This window comes from Cyprinus carpio, chromosome B11 (genome assembly GCF_018340385.1).
Source record: "Cyprinus carpio isolate SPL01 chromosome B11, ASM1834038v1, whole genome shotgun sequence".
Taxonomy (NCBI): domain Eukaryota; kingdom Metazoa; phylum Chordata; class Actinopteri; order Cypriniformes; family Cyprinidae; genus Cyprinus; species Cyprinus carpio.
In genome coordinates, this window is record NC_056607.1 from 3,175,923 (window position 1) to 3,195,739 (window position 19,817).

At 36.3% G+C, this 19,817-nt stretch overlaps 1 protein-coding gene across 5 annotated transcripts; it reads left to right on the plus strand.

The window, feature by feature from the left end:
• Positions 1-7,444: 7,444 nt before the first annotated feature.
• LOC109074279 (dnaJ homolog subfamily C member 14-like) lies at positions 7,445-19,445 on the plus strand. Of its 5 annotated transcripts, none has more exons than XR_006155838.1 (8): positions 7,445-7,558; positions 8,807-10,124; positions 13,607-13,705; positions 13,793-13,899; positions 14,197-14,300; positions 14,421-14,581; positions 14,678-14,780; positions 17,391-17,525. XR_006155838.1 is itself a non-coding variant. In XM_042733608.1 (8 exons), exons 2-8 carry the CDS (start codon positions 9,021-9,023, stop codon positions 17,570-17,572), a joined length of 1,998 nt encoding a protein of 665 aa, XP_042589542.1. In that variant the 5' UTR covers positions 7,445-7,558; positions 8,807-9,020; the 3' UTR covers positions 17,573-19,445. The 5 variants fall into 5 exon arrangements, 3 of the variants coding, with proteins under 3 accessions (XP_042589542.1, XP_042589545.1, XP_042589543.1); XR_006155837.1 differs by having other exon boundaries at positions 17,269-17,404; XM_042733608.1 differs by having other exon boundaries at positions 14,197-14,316; positions 17,269-19,445.
• The last annotated feature ends 372 nt before the right edge of the window (positions 19,446-19,817 follow it).

Genomic DNA, 19,817 nt, shown 5'->3' on the forward strand with positions numbered 1-19,817 from the left:
AGACCAAGATAGAAACTAGTTAATTGTGCTCCTTAATTCTAAGCGGTGATGTGTGTGGGGAACAACCCAGGGCACATGCCTCACCTCACCTGTCACACCTACAGTCCCCAACAGTGAAGCATGGTATGGTGGCGCCATCATGCATGTTGGGGGTGTTTTCAGCTGCAGGTGCAGTGAGGATGACCGGGGTTTGCTAATCAATGGGAAAGTTGATATGTTGGCCAAGTACAGGGATAAAATCCTGGATGAAAACACTCTCCAGAGTGGATCAGGCACCCCTCAGACTGGGCTGAAAGGTTCACCACTTCCAACCAATAAAGTGACCTATAAGAACAACAGCTAAAAATAACGCAGGAGTGGCCTTCAACAAAACTCATGTGACTCGTTCTTGAAATGGTCACAGCCACTCAGGCCCATCATCCAAGTGAGCATCTCTGGAGAGACCATGAAAATGCCTCTGTAGCCCCTCGCAACGTTTGACCATTCCACCACCACAGGGAAGGGGGGACAGGCAGAAACTGACAGAACTGGAGAGGATCTGCAAGGAGGAATGGCAGAGGATCCCAAATACAGGTTGTGAAAAACTTGTTGCCATCTTTCCCAAAAAGAGCTCGAGTGCTATGTATTAAGTATCAAAAGGGGCTATCTACTAAATACTAGTGAGCAAACAGGGGTCTGCAGACTTAGGGACCATGTAATAGGAGTATGCAGTTATTTAATGCCAAACCTTTTTTAATATAAATGTGCCCAAAAAATTCAACAATATCTGTGTTTTTGAAAAAAAAAACTGTACATGTGTCCATTGGGGTGCTGTGTGTACTACATATAATGAGGAAAAAAGGGAAACAGAAACTAAGTACAATGGGATGGTATAGCAAAAGGACCTGACAATATAACAAAGAGATGAACAAAGATAAAATAAATTAAGGGAGGTCTGAACTAGGTTTCCAGTACCCACTGTATGTGTAGGTGATAGTACTATAAATAATGTATAATACCTATAATCAAAAATATAAAAATTTAAAATAATATAATATGTAAAAAATCTATAATATATATATATATATATATATATATACATATATATACTAAAAGTAATATGCAGATGCTATACGGGAAAAAAACTTTATTTTTTGAAAACTTTAAAGGTGAATTTTTATTTTCCGGTTTTTTTTGCACCCCTCAGGATTGCAGATTTTCAAATAGTATTGTTATCTCGGCCAAATATATGTCCCTATCATAAATACAAACCATCCATCAATGGAAAGTATACCGCATCAATTGGTTCAATTTAAATAACACTGACCCTTATGACTGGTTTTTGGTGTCCAGGCTCACACACCACACACACACACACACACACACATATGTATATATTATACATATAATCAGAACAATGTGAATGTATGAATTTATGTATACAAGGCATATGAAGCGCTCAAATGAGTAGACATGAAAACATGATAACTTACAATGTGATCATAATGAATAAGTGTCAAACAGCTGACACATTTTGTGCTCTATTTTAGTTAATGACTGAATATAATACTTCATGAACACAGTTTTGAAGATGATTGTGCCATTTACTTCACTGCTGCAGTAGAAAGCGTTTATATGAAATAATAAATGACAGTAGGTTCTGAACAGACTTTAAAATAATGCTCCATGAATAAGCTTAATTTAAAATGTCTGTTTCGTGGCAAACGGTGCTGATGTAATATTTGTGGGTGTTGTTTTTCTAATAAAGAGTATGCATTTATCCATAAAAAATAAGTAAAAAAGTAAGCAATAGTAAAAGTGATAGTAAAAAAGCGAGGTAATAAATCTCTATCCCAAAAAAGTTTCACAACTTTTTTTTAACTATGAATGTATAACCATACAGCCCTATATCTTAATGCTTCTTTTTCTTTTGCGGTTTTATGAACTTTAAATCTGTAAAATAAACCAAACCACCCTTATTTTAAAAACCTATTTTTTACTCTTGTGAAAGGTTTTTAAATGAGTAATAAATGAACTATTAGTATGGTATAATGTACAGTGAGTGCCCAACACAAATAACCCCTGAATGGGTTAATTTTTCTATAATGACCATATTGCCACACATTACATGGCCACTTCCAAATAAAATAAATGGACAAGAAATATTGACTTCAAGTCATCCGCTTTTTATATCTACTTGATGTAAGAAAAAAGACTGGAAATGTTGACTCCACATATTTCTTGTTGGGTTGCTAAAAGGGAGCTTCGGAGGGGTTTGCAAATAACATGAGACAGGATATACAAAGTCGTTAATGTGTGCACAGCAGGAGCATAACTATAGTGAGAAAAACTTCTGGGTCTGAATTGTTCTAAATAGACACTAAAATTTTTAGTTAATCTGAGGGTCTACAACCACCAAAAATTCACCATTTTTACAAAGCAACTATACAAAACACTATATCAACAACTGTACACTTCCAAAGATTAAGTCTCTCTTTGTTTACATCCAGGTGGAACACAAAAACATGTTCTGAAAAGAAAGAAGTGTAACTTCAAAAACGTGTCTTGAGACCCTGCCTTCTTTTCCATTCATCAGTGCTGTGTCTCTGCAGTTAGATACTATTGTGCAGTGTCTTATGTTTTTAAAAGCAAAAACACATTTCAGAGAACAGTTCTTGAAAGAACCATTTTGTGTGTGTGTGTGTGTGTGTGTGTGTGTGTGTGTGTGTGTGTGTGTGTGTGTGTGTGTGTGTGTGTGTGTGTGTGTTGAAAGTACTGTTTGTGCTTAAGATTCTATGGATGTTAAAGGTTCTTCATGGAACCATTGATGTAAGTAAAGACTTTTGTTTTTTAAGGTTCTTCTTTGGCACTGCTGCAAAAAACACCTTTTGGAACCTCTTTTTAAAGACTTTATCTAAGAGCCAAGTTGAGGTGCAGTCATATTTCTTCCTTCTGCAGTGTTATATGAAGCCTCTTAATCTGCAATAATGGTTGTTTACTCAACCTCACATTTCATCCGCTTTTTATATCGCTCTCTCTCTCTCCTACAATATGATAGCGGGAGACAGATTTGGCATGTTAAAGTTCCATCATTGCATCCTCCTTTAACTACACGAATAGAGTAATCTAAAAATCTAAAAAATTCAAGTAGTCCCAGAGAAAAAGAGAAAGATATCTGTTTTAATAAAGCTTTATCAAATTAATAACAGCTTAATGGTTTACTCCCACACAAATCCTGTCATAAGGGCAATTTTCATAAGGGTTTTCAAGAATTGTATCAACATCAACATTTATTCAACAATGAATAAATAAGCTTTCCGTTGATGTTGCCTATGGTTTTGTTAGGATAGGACCATATTTGGCAGAGATACAACTATTTGAAAATCTGGAATCTGAGGTGCAGAAGAATTACAATATTGAAAATCACATTCAAAGTTGTCCTAATTAAGTTCTTAGCAATGCATATTTACTAATCAAAAATTAAGTTTTGATATACTGTATTAACAGTAGGAAATTTAGTAAATATCTTCATGGAAAAAAATTTTTTACTCACTGTAGCTAATATCCTATTTAGGCATAAAAAATAGATCATTTTGACCCATACAATGTACTATTGGCTATTGCTACAAATATTGGCTAACCCTGCTACTTATGACTGGTTTTGTGCCCCAGGGTTACATATTAGGCTACAAAAAACCTCTTAGCACTAAGTTGCATGTTTTGTGCATGCCATGTATAAGCTACAGCAAAATCATTTTGTAGTCACAGTAGCTGCAGAATGTTTTATTTTTAAAATACACACGTATCTTCAGCTTGCATATTTGTAAATTTTTCACAAATAATGAGCTAGTTTATCTACGAAATTCGCTTCATATGGTAATGAGTTGTTGTTGTTGTTGTTGTTAAATATAGCTCGCAGTAGTAGGTTCCTATCGTTTATAATGAAGATAGTAGCTAATTGCTCAGTGACTCGTCAGTAGTTGTGTACTACTCACCTCGAGAGGTTTCAAGACAGAATCCAGGACAGGATCCAGCAGAACGCTTCAGCTTCCAGGAACCAAACGACCGACTCTCTCTGTTTCTAAAACTCAACTCAGTATCAGTCAAACTTTTACTTCTATTAAAAGGACGTGTAGCCTATCTGTACGCCTCTGATGAGTAATTTGTTTTTGTTTTCTGTGCTTGTTAGACCTTATTCTACAGATGTGAGATTGGACTAAAATGTTCTTGAAACTCTGGTGTTGTCTCGGCTATGCTCTGCTGTGCTGGCAGTAGCGGAGAGTTAATGACGCTCCTTTCGCTGCCTGTGTGGGCGCGAGAAACGCGTGGGCGGACTGCGGCACGCCATCTGACCGAATAAGAGCCTTCCTCTCCGCGGTCTGAGCGCCTCTCGCGTCAGGGTGTGGATGGTCGGGGAATTCTGTCCGTTTCATTGTTTAAGCTCAGATCTGTACAATGTGAAAGCCAGCCGTTTACGCTAAACAGCACGACGGAGCCCCACTATAAATGAGTATCAGATTTAATGCATGAACAAACATGAGTGCAGTGGTGTGGAAGAGCGCCGGAGATCACCGAGTCTGTGGGCGGTGATCGAGCTCAGTGACGCGGCTTGAGCAGCGGGATTCCCCGGCACCTCACCCCAGACTCTGACTGGTTGCTGCGCTCATTTAAAGCACAGCGTGGATTGTGTGTGTGTGTTTAAAGACTGACTTACAGTCTTTTTTTATACACCTTTCTTTTTTTATCTATTTCATGTGTTTTTTATGTAGTCATTTTAAATAGAACTTTACAGAATAGCATATTCATAGAATACGAATAGAATGGTTTTATTTTTGCGTTGTTTTGTATATTTAGGACACTTAAACTGTTAGCTATGCCTTAATGTCACCATAAATTGTCAGTTAAACATGTGGCATAGCCTATGATTCAGGTCAGCTGATTTATTTTACCACTGAATAATAGAACATATTAGTAATTGCGCATATTTTTTCATACAGTATTTATAATAGGCCTAAATACAGTGCACAGCATAAATGAGTACACCCCCTCTGAATAAACATAAAAGGTGTATTTTCTTTATTATCACTAATATAATTCATGGAAAGATGGCAAAATTGAAATGTATTAAACATATACTTAATAAAAACAAAGAAATATATGTTTATATTTTCTGTAAAATAAGTAAATTAGCCAATTTTGTTTGAATGAAAGATTTCAGAAATGAGTACCACCCTAGATTTAATTCAGCAAATGTATAATATTTTAGTACTAAGTATGTCCTCCAGAACTTTAAATATACTGCTCTGACCCTTCTTGGCACTGAGTGTACAAGTTCATGACAAATTGCCACATCTGTCCTGTTTAAATCCTAAAGGATGACCTCCTCAAATGCCCTGGTCTTTAATGGGGAGTTTAGCTCAGCTCGTTGATTGGATGCTTTTGGATCCGAAATGATTGACTTGACTAAAGTATGGATTTTCAGAAGTCTATATTTTGTAAATATGGGCCTTGGAAGAGGTTTTAAATGAGTTTTACTGTGCTTTGGTAGTTCTAGTGGTAACAACAAGCATGCATGTGTCACTTCTGCAGGCTGCGACACACTCTGTGAGATAAAGTGTCACTCTTTTCATAGCTTTTGCTGGCTCTGAGACACTTGCATGTTATTTCCCCTGCTCTTTTTTTCTAGCAAAATTCACATCATCATCACTAAAAGAAAACAAAGGCCTGATAATTTCAGGAGCCTTGTCACAAGTCCATTGTTTTTGAATGTCGGTGCTACTTCTGCTATATTTTCACACTTAAAACAATAATTTGATATTCCTCTTGTCATCTTTTATGCTAAGAAATAAGTCTCCTGGCAGTTCTCTCCCAAGGGGATCTATTGTTGTGAGTATATTTCAGTGGGCTATATAACACGTTTGATTGTCAGGAAATTAATCGTCTTTAAATGTGTTGGTTTAACATAATTGCCTTAAACTTTTTTTTTTTTAGTTTTATTTAGCAACTTTTCAGGAGGGTGTACTCATTTTTGCAACACAACATTTTATCACTTTAATAAGAAAATCTTATTTTGCTGAATAATTTTGACATTTTTCTTTGGTAATTGATCAAGCAGACTTGTTGGAACATTTTATCTCCAAAGAACCCTAAAATGTCATCTAAGTAAAGAGTAATTGCTGAATTTATTAAGTTTTAAAAGGGGGTGTACTCATTTATGCTGTGCACTGTATATACTATTGATATATTAATAAATATATATTTTGTGCATATATATTTTATTGTGCATTTGGATTTAAATTGCACAAATAAATAAAACTATTGGCTACACTCAAATTCTTCAGTAAACACAGTTGGCCTTTAATACAGTTTTAAGATCACTTAGCAAAAGTCAAGTCAGTCACTGAAACAACAATGCCCCCTTGAGGAACAAAAATTACACCCGTATAATAATGATATAAACCACTGTTACAAAAAAAAACAAAAAACAAAAAAAATACTGATAAAGAACCCGGTTTACTATGAGTAACTATCTATCTATCTATCTATCTATCTATCTATCTATCTATCTATCTATCTATCTATCCTTTTAATATTCATATATATTCATTTACTTATTACTTTTCATTACACATTTTTTTAGTTTTCTTTTATTGTGTGGGACAAGGCTGTGAAGCAGTCATTTTACTTGGCTAAAACATCAGTTGATGAAGACTGAAGAAGTGAGCATCAAGAAACTTAATCAATAAACTTATGTAATCAGACTCATTTTACTTTGAATTTATCTATTGTTTCCTGTCTTTTAGGCTGAAAGAGGAGTTGACATTATATCAGAAAAAATAGCGTTGACCATTTTTGGGTATCAAAGTATGCTGACTGATTTTGACTATCAAACAAAACTTGGACATCAGGCAGAACTCTGTTAATGAAGCACTTTGATAAATATTTAAAATACATATAATAGAAGCCTATTTTTTGGGCACAGTTGGGTACAGATTTTAGATAGCTATATGCATCAGCATATATTCATAAGCTCTGCAGTTAATTTAGAGAGCTAAATTATGAAAGGAAAATGTATGTTGGCAGATGTAGGAAAAAAATTAATGCTGTGATAAAATAATTGATCAATGTTGTAGTGATTGTTCTTAATTTTAATTGTTAATAAACTGTGGGCTGTTGTTCTGCTAGCAACATTTGCACTGTAGCTTGCAGGTTTTTACATTAGCTTGAATAAAATGAGGAGCTAAAATAAAATACTGATGTAAAATGGCTTTTTAAGGCGGTAAGTGGTGGTTTTAGGCTACATTGATGCATTATGTGTTTCAACTGTAACTGGACTGGAACAAATGCACTTGAATTTATGACCACTTGTGGAAAATAAAAGCTAATTGTAGACATTATTAGTCATAATTTTATTTTTAGACAGTTGAAAGAAATCACGTATGGTGACGCCTTCCTGCCCATCCAGTTAAAAGAAGGCAGGAAAGGGTTACTTAAACGGAAGTGACGTTTCAGCGCTTGTGCTGTACTCGGAAGTGAACAAGAATGAAGAGAGAAGGACAGTGAAAGCAGCTAAAGATAGGTGAGAAGATAGGCTGAGCTGCTTCAAACTCATCTTACACCCGAGAGAAACTTTCCTGCGTGTACACTGTTCTTTCTGAGAAGTAATGCAGCAACGCTCGCTGTGGATGCTCTTCTGTTAGCATGCCTGCTAAAGCAAAACAGCATCGTAAAGCAAGAGATTAAACAAATATAAAGAGTATTAAACATAAACCTTTACAGCAACGAGCGCCGTCTGTAAAACCTCAGTGAGCAGCATTTGAGGAGTCGATGCTCATGCACTTTATCAGGACTGAGTGTTCAGTAAGTTACAGACATGTGATGTTAGCATGTTTATATTTCATTCTCTGGTACTTCCCCTAAGGGTGTGATATGCTTTTACTGCTCAAAAATCTTCCTGACAGCCCACAATAGGAATGAATGTTATGTACTGTGGTCTTAACTGTGTAGGTTGACATGTAGGTCAGCTAACTTGCTGACACTAACAGTGAAAGGTCTTACTCATCAAACTGCTACATTACCATTTTAAATTCTATAAACAAGAATTTAGTAATTCCACAAATTGTAAATGCATTGTTTGGTTGTAAAAACATACAAGCCAGTAGGTTTCATGTGTATTTGTATAGGTAACATAAAAAAAATATACCTATATTGGTTATCCAAAAAACTGAATATAGAAGGCAACAGTAAATGAAGCATTTTCCATTAAATTTTCTCTGTATGATATTACAAAATCTCTTCAAGTTCCAAGTATCAAAAAGTATTTGAAAAATGAGTCGGGGAACTGCTCCGTGAACGACATGCTCATCATGATGCTTTGCCAGTCATGTTCTCGAATCACAATGGTGCAATATAAAACTATTGATTTACAATATTTGATTATAGGGTAAAAACAGTACTATATCAAGTGTATTACATCTCTGAAGGAATATCAGCTTAATTCCACTTCAGAATAATTAGAAGTTACTTGTGGCATCTACAGAAACGTCTATCAATGCTTAAATCACAATCTGGATGGTAGGTCTCTGTTGGAAAGTTTATATGTTATTAAAAAATTCACTGGAGGAAATAAATTGGATTTTTGCTTTTTGTGTTTACCCTATGGTTGTGTTGATGTTTGTGTTGTTTTGTTGATTAGGTCTTTTTTTTTTTTTTTTTTTTTTTTTGTAGTGTAGAATTTGAAACGTACACGTATGGTTTCAAATATATGGACTAGGTTCAGATGAACTATTTATTGTACATTGCTAAAGTTTCTTCTTCTCATTTGCAGGGGTTCAGAATGCCGCCGTGATTTGGAAATGTCTTTTATCGTCTGCCATGCTGGACTTGCTGAAGACCCCATATTGTGTTTCTTTTGTAAATATGAGGCCGTTGTTAAATACAGTGCATGCGTGTCTAAGTTTGCTGCCACCCTGAAGCTCAAGATGGATCTCCTCACGACTCTTTTAAGCGTGAAGGAGTGACCCTTTGGATATTTGAGCAATATGGAAGAAGACATGGCTGTACAATGGGACACAGTGGAGCCGCCCATTGTTTCTCTGGCCAGTCCGTCTTATGGAAATGACAGCCATGTGTTATCATCTCAAGCACCTGACCGTGAACATGAGGTGCTTGATGATCTTGATTGTGAGTTCCCTGATGAAGACTTTGATTTGGAAGTAGACGAGAATGAAGAGCAAAATACCAAAACTGAAGATCTGAATGATGATCAGCTGCAAGATGGGATTTCTGAGAAAGACAAGGAGAAACGTGAAAGGGGAGGAAAATTGGAATTGGAGAGTGAGTTTAGAGGCGATGGGGAGTCTAGATCCCGGAATGCTGGAACGGGTAGGAAAGGAAAGTCCAAAAAGAGTGGATCAGGGCAGGGGCCTTGCGATCAAACACCATCGTGGACATCTCCATCTTCCATGCCTCATAAATCCTTCCTCACCTCCTCTGGGCCCAGCAGATACAAGCAGGTGAAGCGACGAAACCACCATCTGCACAATCACAGCCGCGCACGAAGGAAAATCGGGATCCAGCTGGTCGTGGTGTGTCGGGATTTCCTGGCAGATTTCGTCAGCCCCTGGTGCATTTCCTGCGTCCATATGGTGGTGGAGCTCATCATCTCTTTGACCCACCGCTGTGGGGTTGCTGTTGAATCATCTGCACTTGCACTATACCACTTTGGAGCACACATGCTTTCTAAAGTCACAGATATTCCAGGCATGACGCAAGATTTGAGGCGAATCCTTGACTGGAGCTGGTGTTCAAGCGTAGCTGTAATAGAAAGCATTGGCAGGTCTGCTCGTTGGGCTCGACATGCTCTACTCTCTTGTTGGAGATTTGTTTGTGCTGCACTAAGCTCTGGCTCTCAGATGTTGAGGTGTATTGTGGGAAGGCTGGCTGGAGAGAGAGGCAGGAAATGGTGGCTTGCCCTTCAGAGCAGCAGGGTTTGGAGGAAAGTGTCAGATCTGACCACAAGGATTCATGAGCGTTTCTTTAAAAAAGGCGTCGTGAATGAAAACTCAAATCCAGAGTCTCCCAGTAGGGGGGCAGACAAGTGGCAACCTGGTGAAGAACTGCAGAGACTGCTGGCACTAGCCAAGGTATTGATGTGTGTGTTCATTGAGAAAGAGGCATTAATGTCTGATAATATAAAAGTTATTTTAAATCAGAACTATATATTGATGTCTTTGAAAATGAATGATTGTACATTGATTTGGGAGAAAACTTATTTTGATCTTGTGTTCTGATAACTCGAATGCAGCATCTGAGCAAAACTTTTCTTAGTATATAGTATATATTTATTTTATTTACAAGTATTTATAAGTATACATTTCTAAGTTTATACTTCCTTAGTATAAAGTGTTACCTGTGTAAAAACATAATTTATGCACACACATATAAAATATTTCACACATATATATATATATATACGCACACGCGTGCACGGTAAGAATTGTTGGTTCCCTTGGTAAATATGATCAAAGATGGCTGTGAAAATAAATCTGCATTGTTAATCCTTTTGATCTTTTATTTTTGTGTTGTTTTAGAAGTTTGTTTTTGGAGGCCGATTGTTCGGTTGGAAGATCCAAACATGGCCCATTATAAGATTTCTAACAGAATCAGTCACTTATTTTTTTTTTTTTTTATATGTTGGTATTTGATAGAATCCATGATGCCATGTATCTAAACAAGATGTCCAGGACCTCCAGCAGAGATATAGGCCCACAACATCAAAAATACAGCAGTATATTTCATTGTACACATGGGGTCCTTTTTTTTCACTGTGTTCACCAAACCCATCTTGAGTGTTTGCTGCTAAAAAGCTAATTTTTTAGTTTCATCTGATCATAGAAGCCAGTCCCATTTGAAGTTCCAGTCATGTCTGACAACAGAATATGCTGGGGATTGTTTTTGGATGAGAGCATTTTCTTTTCTTAATTTTTTTTTTTCTTGAAACCCTCCCAAACAACATGTGGTGCTGGTGCTGTTTGATATTATTTTTTTTAAGGTTTTCTGAACCAGAGACTATTTTCTGCAATTCTCCAGCTGTGATCCTTGGAGAGTCTTTAGCTACTCAAACTCTCCTCCTCACCGTGCATTAGGACGATATAGACACACGTCCTCTTCCAGGCAGTTTCGTAAGATTTTCTGTTGATTAGAAATTCTTAATTATTGCCCTGATGTCGGAAATGGGAATTTTCACTGCTCTAGCTCTTTTCTTAAAGTTACTTTCTAATTTGTGAAGCTGAATTATCTTTTGCTGTACAGCAGAAATATATTCTTTGGTTTTTCTCATTGTGATGGATGATAAAGGGAATTTGGCCTTTGTTTTCCCTCCTCTTTATATTTCTGAGAAACAGAAAGCCAGAGCTGGATGATTTCATGTTCATAATCACCCTGGTATGAGATTTTCCCTCATTTTCAATTGTTTTAGTTCAATGAAAGTTTAGATATTTGTGTTTTTTTTTTTAATAAAAGATCAAAATGATTAATAATGCAGGTTTATTTTCACAGCCTTCTTTGATCATATTTACCAACAATTCTGACCATTTGAGTGTATACAGTAGCGGTCAAAAGTTTGAGATCAGAACGATTTTTTATATTTTTTACAGGAGTTTCTTCTGCTCATTAAGGCTGCGTTTATTTGATCAAAAACACAGGGGAAAAATAATATTGTGAAATATAATTATGATGTAAAATGTTTTTTTCTGGTTCAATATACATTAAAAGCTAATTTATTTCTGTGATTAAAGCTGAATTTTCAGCATCATTACTCCAGTCTTCAGTGTCACATGATCCTTCAGAAATCATTCTAATATGCTGATTTATTATCAGTGCTGGAAACTGTTGTGCTCCTTCATATTTTTTTGAAACCTGTGATACTTTTTTTCAGGATTCTTTAATGAATAAAAAGTTAAACAGACGAGCATTTATTTAAAATAGAAATCTTTTCTAACAATATACACTACAGTTCAAAAGTTTGGGATCAGTAAATTTTTATTCTTTCTTTTTTTTTTCTTTTTTTAAAAGAAATTAAAACTTTTATTCTGCAAGGATGTGTTAAATTGTTAAGAAGTGATAGCATTTATATTGTTTTATATTTTGAATAAATGCTGTTCTTTTTAACTTTTTATTCATCAAAGAAGCCTGAGAAAAGTATCACAGTTTCCAAAAAAATATTTGGCAGCACAACTGTTGCCAACATTGATAAATTCTAATAATAAATCAGCATATCAGAATGATTTCTGAAGGATCATGTGAAACTTTAGACTGGAGTAATGGCTGATGGAAATTCAGCTTTGCATCACAGAAATAAATAATATTTTAAAGGATATTAAAATCGAAACCATTTTTTTAAATTGTTTTAATTGTTATAACATTTTGCAAGATTACTGTTTTTTTTTTCCTTGTATTTCTGATCAAATAAATGCAGCCTTGATGAGTGTAAGAGACTTCTTTTAAATTCATAATTGTTGATTGTAAGAGTTATTTTATTTTTTTTTTCATTGCACCTTTTATTTATGTTATGCATTAAAACATGACATGCAAATAGTTTTCAGTGTAACAAGAAATATACAGATATTATAATGCATTTTAACTTTGGTTACAATTATTTATGAAATGATATGATGCATTACAATGTACAATGTGAATAACTATGTAATGCATTATACACAAAGGCTTTAAGTAAAGTTAATGTTAGTGTTACCAACATACAAACATTTTTCTTTTTCAGTAATCTGTTACACTCAGATGTACATCATAATATGGAAAAAAGATCTTTCCCTACTTCCTTTTCATCATGCCTTTAAGTATTAAGTATTAACCGATTAATAATGGATAATGTTCAGTCAGCTTTGTGATCCATGTGAAGGTTTACTTTAGGATTAAAGATTGACTTAATGATTGTGCTCTATCCTGCTTACACAGTTACTTATCAAACAAGTGTATTCATTGACATAAAGTACTGATTTGAGTTTATTTTATTATTTTAGAAGAGAGTGCAGAATGATAGGATAGACTTGAAACTAGCACAGCTGAGTAGAAAATGTGTGTGAATATACCAAAAAAATTGACCGATCACAATCAAATACCCTGGAGAGGCACACGATGATATTGCATTCATGTCATTTTAGACTGACACGTAGTTATAACTGCACTCTGACGTTCAACTCTGAACTGTTTTCATGCTCAGACACAGAGTGCTGCTTGTTGTTGATATGCTTAATAAACATATTATTCACTTCTGTGTGTGAATAAAGCAATCTAAAGGCTGGCATCATATTTCATAAATTGACATATCAAGCAGAAATATGTAGAGGTAGCTACAAAACTACCTTTATTTATTAGTTGCCATTTTTATTTGTTCTTGCATGACATCACACGAGTCTGAACTTTTTTTTTTTTTTATTATTATTTTTTGGGGATGGAATCTGTGCAAACCTGTAATCATTCAGTAAGACCTTTTAAATGTTGAAATATTAATGTGTTGCTAAGTGATTTTGGATAATGTAATTGTATAATCTTTGAAACTGAGGTGCTATGTTATGGAACTGTGTTTTGAACTCTTGCTCTGCTACAGATCCCTGAAGAGGAGTTGGACCCATTTAATGTTCTTGGAGTAGATATTCATGCCACTGAATCAGAACTCAAGAGAGCTTACAGACAGCTGGCAGTGCAGGTGAGATGACAAAATCATTGCCCTGAAACATGGGATGAGCCATAGATTGTATTGATTTATCCAGGTTTAATGTATTGTTGTGTACAGGTTCATCCAGACAAAAACAAGCACCCAGGCGCTGGCGAGGCCTTCAAGGTGTTAAGAGCAGCGTGGGACATCGTCAGTAACCCAGAGACTCGGCGAGAGTATGAATTGTGAGTGCTGTTAGATAAGAACAAGTAGATTGATATATTATAATTTAATCTTTAAAAAAAAAAAAAAAAAAACTTTCCTGGTCAAAATGACTGTAACAACTTGAAAGTTAATGTAATGTGGAAAATGTGGAATAGATATACAAAAAACAAAACACTTTGTATCATGGGAATATCTGTTATATTGCATTTCGTGCTGAACTTAATATTACTCATTATTACAAGAATTTTTAGAAAGATGCCCTGTACATGTTTCATTTAACTATGAAAGTCTTTTAAATTTGGGTTCTGTGTCTGCAGGAAGCGTATGGCAGCTACAGAGCTTTCAAAGTCCATGAATGAGTTTCTGACCAAACTGCAGGATGACCTGAAAGAAGCCATGAACACAATGATGTGCACTAAATGTGAGGGCAAGCACAAGTGCGTATTACTGATCATCGTTTCAGTTTTGTCATTTCATACAGATCTTGTCTTGTGTTATATGCTGCATTTCTACATTAACCCGAGCATGGTCTCTTCCACAGGCGCTTCGAGATGGACCGCGAGCCTGGTGAGGCCCGATTCTGTGCTGAATGTAGTAAGTGGCACAGCGCCGAGGAGGGAGACCTGTGGGCTGAATCCAGTATGCTGGGACTGCGCATCACGTTCTTCGCCTTCATGGATGGCAAAGTCTTTGACATCACCGGTAGTTCATTTGCATTCCCGCTCTTGGATCGTTGCTGTGTTCATATGTTGTGTGCATATGTTCAGATCCTTGAGACACATCTCTATGTTCACACAGAGTGGGCAGGCTGTCAGCGTATAAGCATCTCTCCAGACACACATCGCGTGCCATATCACATCTCTTTTGGCTCTAAAGGTAGCAGCGGAACCAGCCGCCACAGGTAACCACTCTTTCCTAAGGCTGATGATACACAGGGCAACTTTTTAAGCAATGTTGCTGTCAACGGGCAACCAGGTTAGACCCACGGCTCAAAACTGATCTAAAGTGTCCAGATAGAAATTTTGAAATGAAAACGATCCTCGTCTACACTGGCGTTTTCACAGCGTTACAGAAACCATCTCCGTTTACACTACATGACCGAAAGTGCATGTCACATGACCGGTAATGCATGTACAACCATAGATATGTATAGGTAGATTCCCTATTGTTTAGATGGCGGATGCGTCTACATGCTTGGAGCAGTCGAATGGGGCATCTACCTATACATATCTATGGGTACATGTGGGCAGCCACGCCATCGTTTTCAAAAGTCTCAGTTTTGCTCCGTTTGCACTGAAACGGGGTCTGCAGTGTTTTCAAAAGTCTCTGTTTTTGAGCGTCACAAACACCGGAGTAGTGTAAACAATAGGCATAACCGTAGCAAAAGGCATAACCGTAGCAAAAATGAATTTTAAAACGAAAACGCACTAGTGTAAACGTTGCCTAATAAGAAGTGTTCTGTCCTCAGACCATTATCAGCTGTCTAAAGACCATTATGACAAGAAGTTATTCAGAGGCCATACTCAGCATTCCAGCTCTAACTGACAGTGATGATATCATAATATAATGGAATGCTGATTATTCTATCAGTGCAAGTCACTGGGAAATTTGCCAACTTCTGTATTTAATTTCTTGGAAATCTAAATGGGTAATGCTTTACAATAAGGTTCCATTTGTGAACATTAGTTAACTACTTGGGTTGCATGGTAATGGTTAAACAATTGAGCGATTATTTTGCTCAAAAATATCATAATGGTTAGTAATCATGTTTATTGTCATTTTAAGTTTTAATACATTTTATTAGAATTGTTGCACTTTAAACTCACATGGTTTGCTAGCAGATTTAGTTGCTGCAAACAGCAAAAATAACCATGTTAAAGAGAACAGACTGGCTGTAATTACACTTATTTGAGCAATGTAGAGAGAGAGTGAGAGAGCACATGGTTGCCAGGTTTGGAAGATTAAGTAAACCACTGGGCAGAATATGTTTTGATTTATAAATAAATGTTTTTATTTTTATGTCTTTTTTTTTTTAAGTTTGTTGAGGCTTGCTACCAATGCAAAAACACATATTCCAAATTAAAATGCAACATTTTGAAAATAAATAACCAGCAGGCAAATAGGTCATATGATTATGCTTAAAGGATTAGTTTACTACAAATTAAAATTTCATGATAATCTACTCACCCCCATGTCATACAAGATGTTCATGTCTTTCTTTCTTCAGTCGAAAAAAAAATAAGGTTTTTGAGGAAAATATTCCAGGATTTTTCTCTATATAGTGGACTTGTACACTGACCAATGTGATTTTCCAAATCACAGTTCAGTGCAGCTTCAAACCATCCCAGCTGAGAAATATGGTTTTATCTAGTGAAACAATCAGTCATTTTCTAAAAAAAAAAAAAGTCTACTTTTTACCCACAATTGTTCATCTTGCACCAGCTCTGCGACTTCACGCATTAATTAAACACGTTGGAAAGGTCACGACCCTTATTCCTCAGCTGGGATCATGTAGAGCCATTTGAAGCTGCATTTAAACTGCAATTTGGACCTTCAGCTCGTTGGCCCCTGTTGAAGTCCACTATATGGAGAAAAATTTCCTGACAATGAAATTAAAATATTTATTAATGTCATTGTTAATTTTTACCATTTCCTAATACAATAATAAAATCAAACTAAAATTGTATGTTTTAATATTATGTAATATCTGAGCTAACATGAACTAACAAAGAACAATTTTTATCAACAAACGGCTACAAGAAGTCATGACAACAACAACAACAACAAAAAAAAAGTTGGTGAAACAAATTTTGAACATAAAAATATGTTGGGTGAAATGACTCCTTACACAATAGACACAAAAGTCTTTAAATGAAGATCATGAAACACATTCAGTCAGGTGTACCCAGACTGGAAATATTTCCAATTTGCAAATGTTTTTAGAATACATCTCATAATGTGAGTGGTATATGTAACATTTACTTGCAAGAACTTGCACATACTTTTTTTTTTATTTGTCATTGATCAATGTACAAAATGGGGTCTGTATTTGGGCTGAAAATATAGAAGATGTAGAGTTCACATCAATAGTGTGGTGTCAGTACACCAAAGCATTGCAGAAATACAGCCTCAGATCCAGATTGGCATCAACTTTGAATGAAAATGCAAATTTTCCCAAATTTGCTGCGGTTAATGTTTAGGCTGTCTTCTATCTGTATGCCATATTTCATAACTTTCCCACATGAAGTTCTGTGGGCTGCCATAGACTCAAGAGCAGAAGACGACAACTAACAAAAACACAAGGTGCCTGCTCCCTTTTGGTGCTTGGCTCCTAATTAACGGCCTGTGTGTTACTGTAATGATAGTCTTCATGTTAAACTGTCCTCCAGATCCGCCCCAGATCACGCAGCAGGTGGAGGCTCACCTCCAGACCTGCAGGACTTCTTCAGCCGCCTCTTCCAGGGTGGAGCTCCCAGTGACATGTCTGCTAATGGAGGATTCTTCCCAACAGGAAACCCGCCGCCTCATTCCTCCGGAGCAGCTGCAGGGACTTCAACAACGTTTTCAGGATCTTCTCCACAAACAGGGTTCTTTAGCCCAGGGGCCCAACGGGGCGACCCCAGCGAACACTGGACTGACGGAGGAAAGCCCCCACGCCGGCGCAAGAAAGTTCGCAAGCCATTCCAGCGCTGAGGAATGCAGTGTTGTGCAGAGATGGAGCGCTGTCTGTTGCCGTGTTTTGACATGATATTGGCCAACTAGTGCAACAAAACGAGAACCAAATCTTTTGACCTCTGTTGAGCATTTCAGTGTTGGTGCTTTGAAGCTTCCTGATACAGAATGAAAAGGCAACATCTAATTTCGTAGAGGGGCAAGCAAAGATGGATGCAAGAAGATCTTTGCTGTTTCATGTTTGAAGGTTTTTGTTTTTATCTCTTTTTTTTTTTTTTGACACAAATTAACCTGCGTTCAAGCATTTGAAATAACGTTCTTTCAAGAAACAGAAGGACTCATGAGTAGATTTTCTGGTGTATCTGAAGAATAGTTGACCCAACATTAAAAACTGTCACTATTTACTCACCCGCACGTTGTTCCAAACATTTACGCCTTTTATTTTTGCTTATCACAGCTTTTTTTCATTACAATGGAAGTATAGAAATTTCCCAACATCATAAAAGTAGACCATGTGACTTGTACTTTTCAAGTCTTCTGAAGACATCAGATAGCTTTGTGCAACAACCAAAGACCCAAAGTTAGCAATTCACTGATTATGTTCTTCTCCGACTTGGCTATTAAATTTGTCCGAGGTTTGATGTGATGAATACATGAAAAACAATGGTGTTTAGTATTCTGAGCTTCAGTGGAGGGGAGCATCAGCAGTGAATAAAACTTGTTTTTTTGTTGTTGTTGTTTAGATTGACAGATGTGCTATGAACCGCATGAGATTTATAAATTTCGCCACAAGAAAAAACAGTGGCAGAGTTTGAAATGACACGAGGGTAATAATGACATTTTTATTTTTGGGTGATGTTTCTGGTCTTGTCAGGCTTGAAATGGTGAATCTGATGGAAAATCTTCACGATGTGGCTGAATGTTTTGTAACATAAGGATTAATGTATAAGTCACACACAGACCTCAGGGATGACTCTTTCTTCATCTGCTACTAGTAAGAGAACAGGAAAAGGACGTAGCTGAAATTTCCCGATGTTCCTGGGATTATCGTATAGTGCTCAAGCAATCCAGAGAAAGCATTTTACCAGTTACTCAAGCAGTTCATAATAATTTCTTCTGTTGTTTTAATCACTTGTTTAGGAGAGAATTACTTCAAATATGTACAAACATTTTATTGTACAAAAAATACACAATATGGCTTAATATTCCCCAAATTGATCTGGATGGAGCTTCAGAAGATGAAAGAATCAAGAGGGACTTTTCACATCAAATGCTGTACCCGCTCATTGGAGCTCATTTGTTCATGTAGTGTATCTATAGAGCTGGAAGAGCCTCCAATGTGCATTGTATTTTAGAGTGAGGGAAAGAAATTATTAAAAATTTAAATTTTGAGTTAAAGCACAAATGTAATCATGTTTTAATCGTTGATGCATAGATTTGCATAGAGGTCTAAAAATGGGTTTTGATGTGAAAATCTCAGAGCCTCCCTTTAAGATGAAGTCCTCTTGTCACTTCTGAAGACTTTTTTAACACTCAGGAATCATTTTAAAATGAAGTTGCTTCATTCATCCACTGGAGCCATTATTCCAGGCCAACAGATTCATTAGTGTCCAAACCTGACGTTTTTGGCTCATGACATCATTATAGACACAGTATACTTTAAGACACAAGACTGTTTTCCCTCTGTACAGTCGGATCATTATAATACCGTTCTAATACATGTGTGTTCAGTTTCATGTGTTGTCAAGTTCTCCGAGATGCTTTCCGGAACCTCCTGTTCAGTTTGTCTTAAATCTCCTGATTAAAAACGCTTGTTTAACAACAGAAATTCAAGAATGAAAACATTTAAAGAGACTCCAGAAATAAAATCAAATTGTTGTTTTGCTGTTTGTCAGTGATCTTTCAGCCTGTGACTCTAACTGAAGTGCTTTCAGATGGAAGGAGCATAAAAATAAAGGGTATAATGGTTTTAAACTGTGCATGATAAAATAGCAGCACGTTTACCTCTGAAATGTTATCAAAGGCTAAAAATGACTGGCCACGCTGTATCTATAGTTGACCCCAACTCAATGGTTCTTTCGATTACGTCATTGTTACTGAATCTTTAGGGTAAACTTGAGTTTTGTAAATGTTTACCTTCAGTCCCACTGTCAGACTATTCTAAAGTTGTGTTTTTCTTTACAGCAGAAGCTTTCTGTTGACAATGTCAAGTGTTATTTAATTCCTGTTCACAGCTGATAACTGAAGTGGTATAATAGAAATAAAG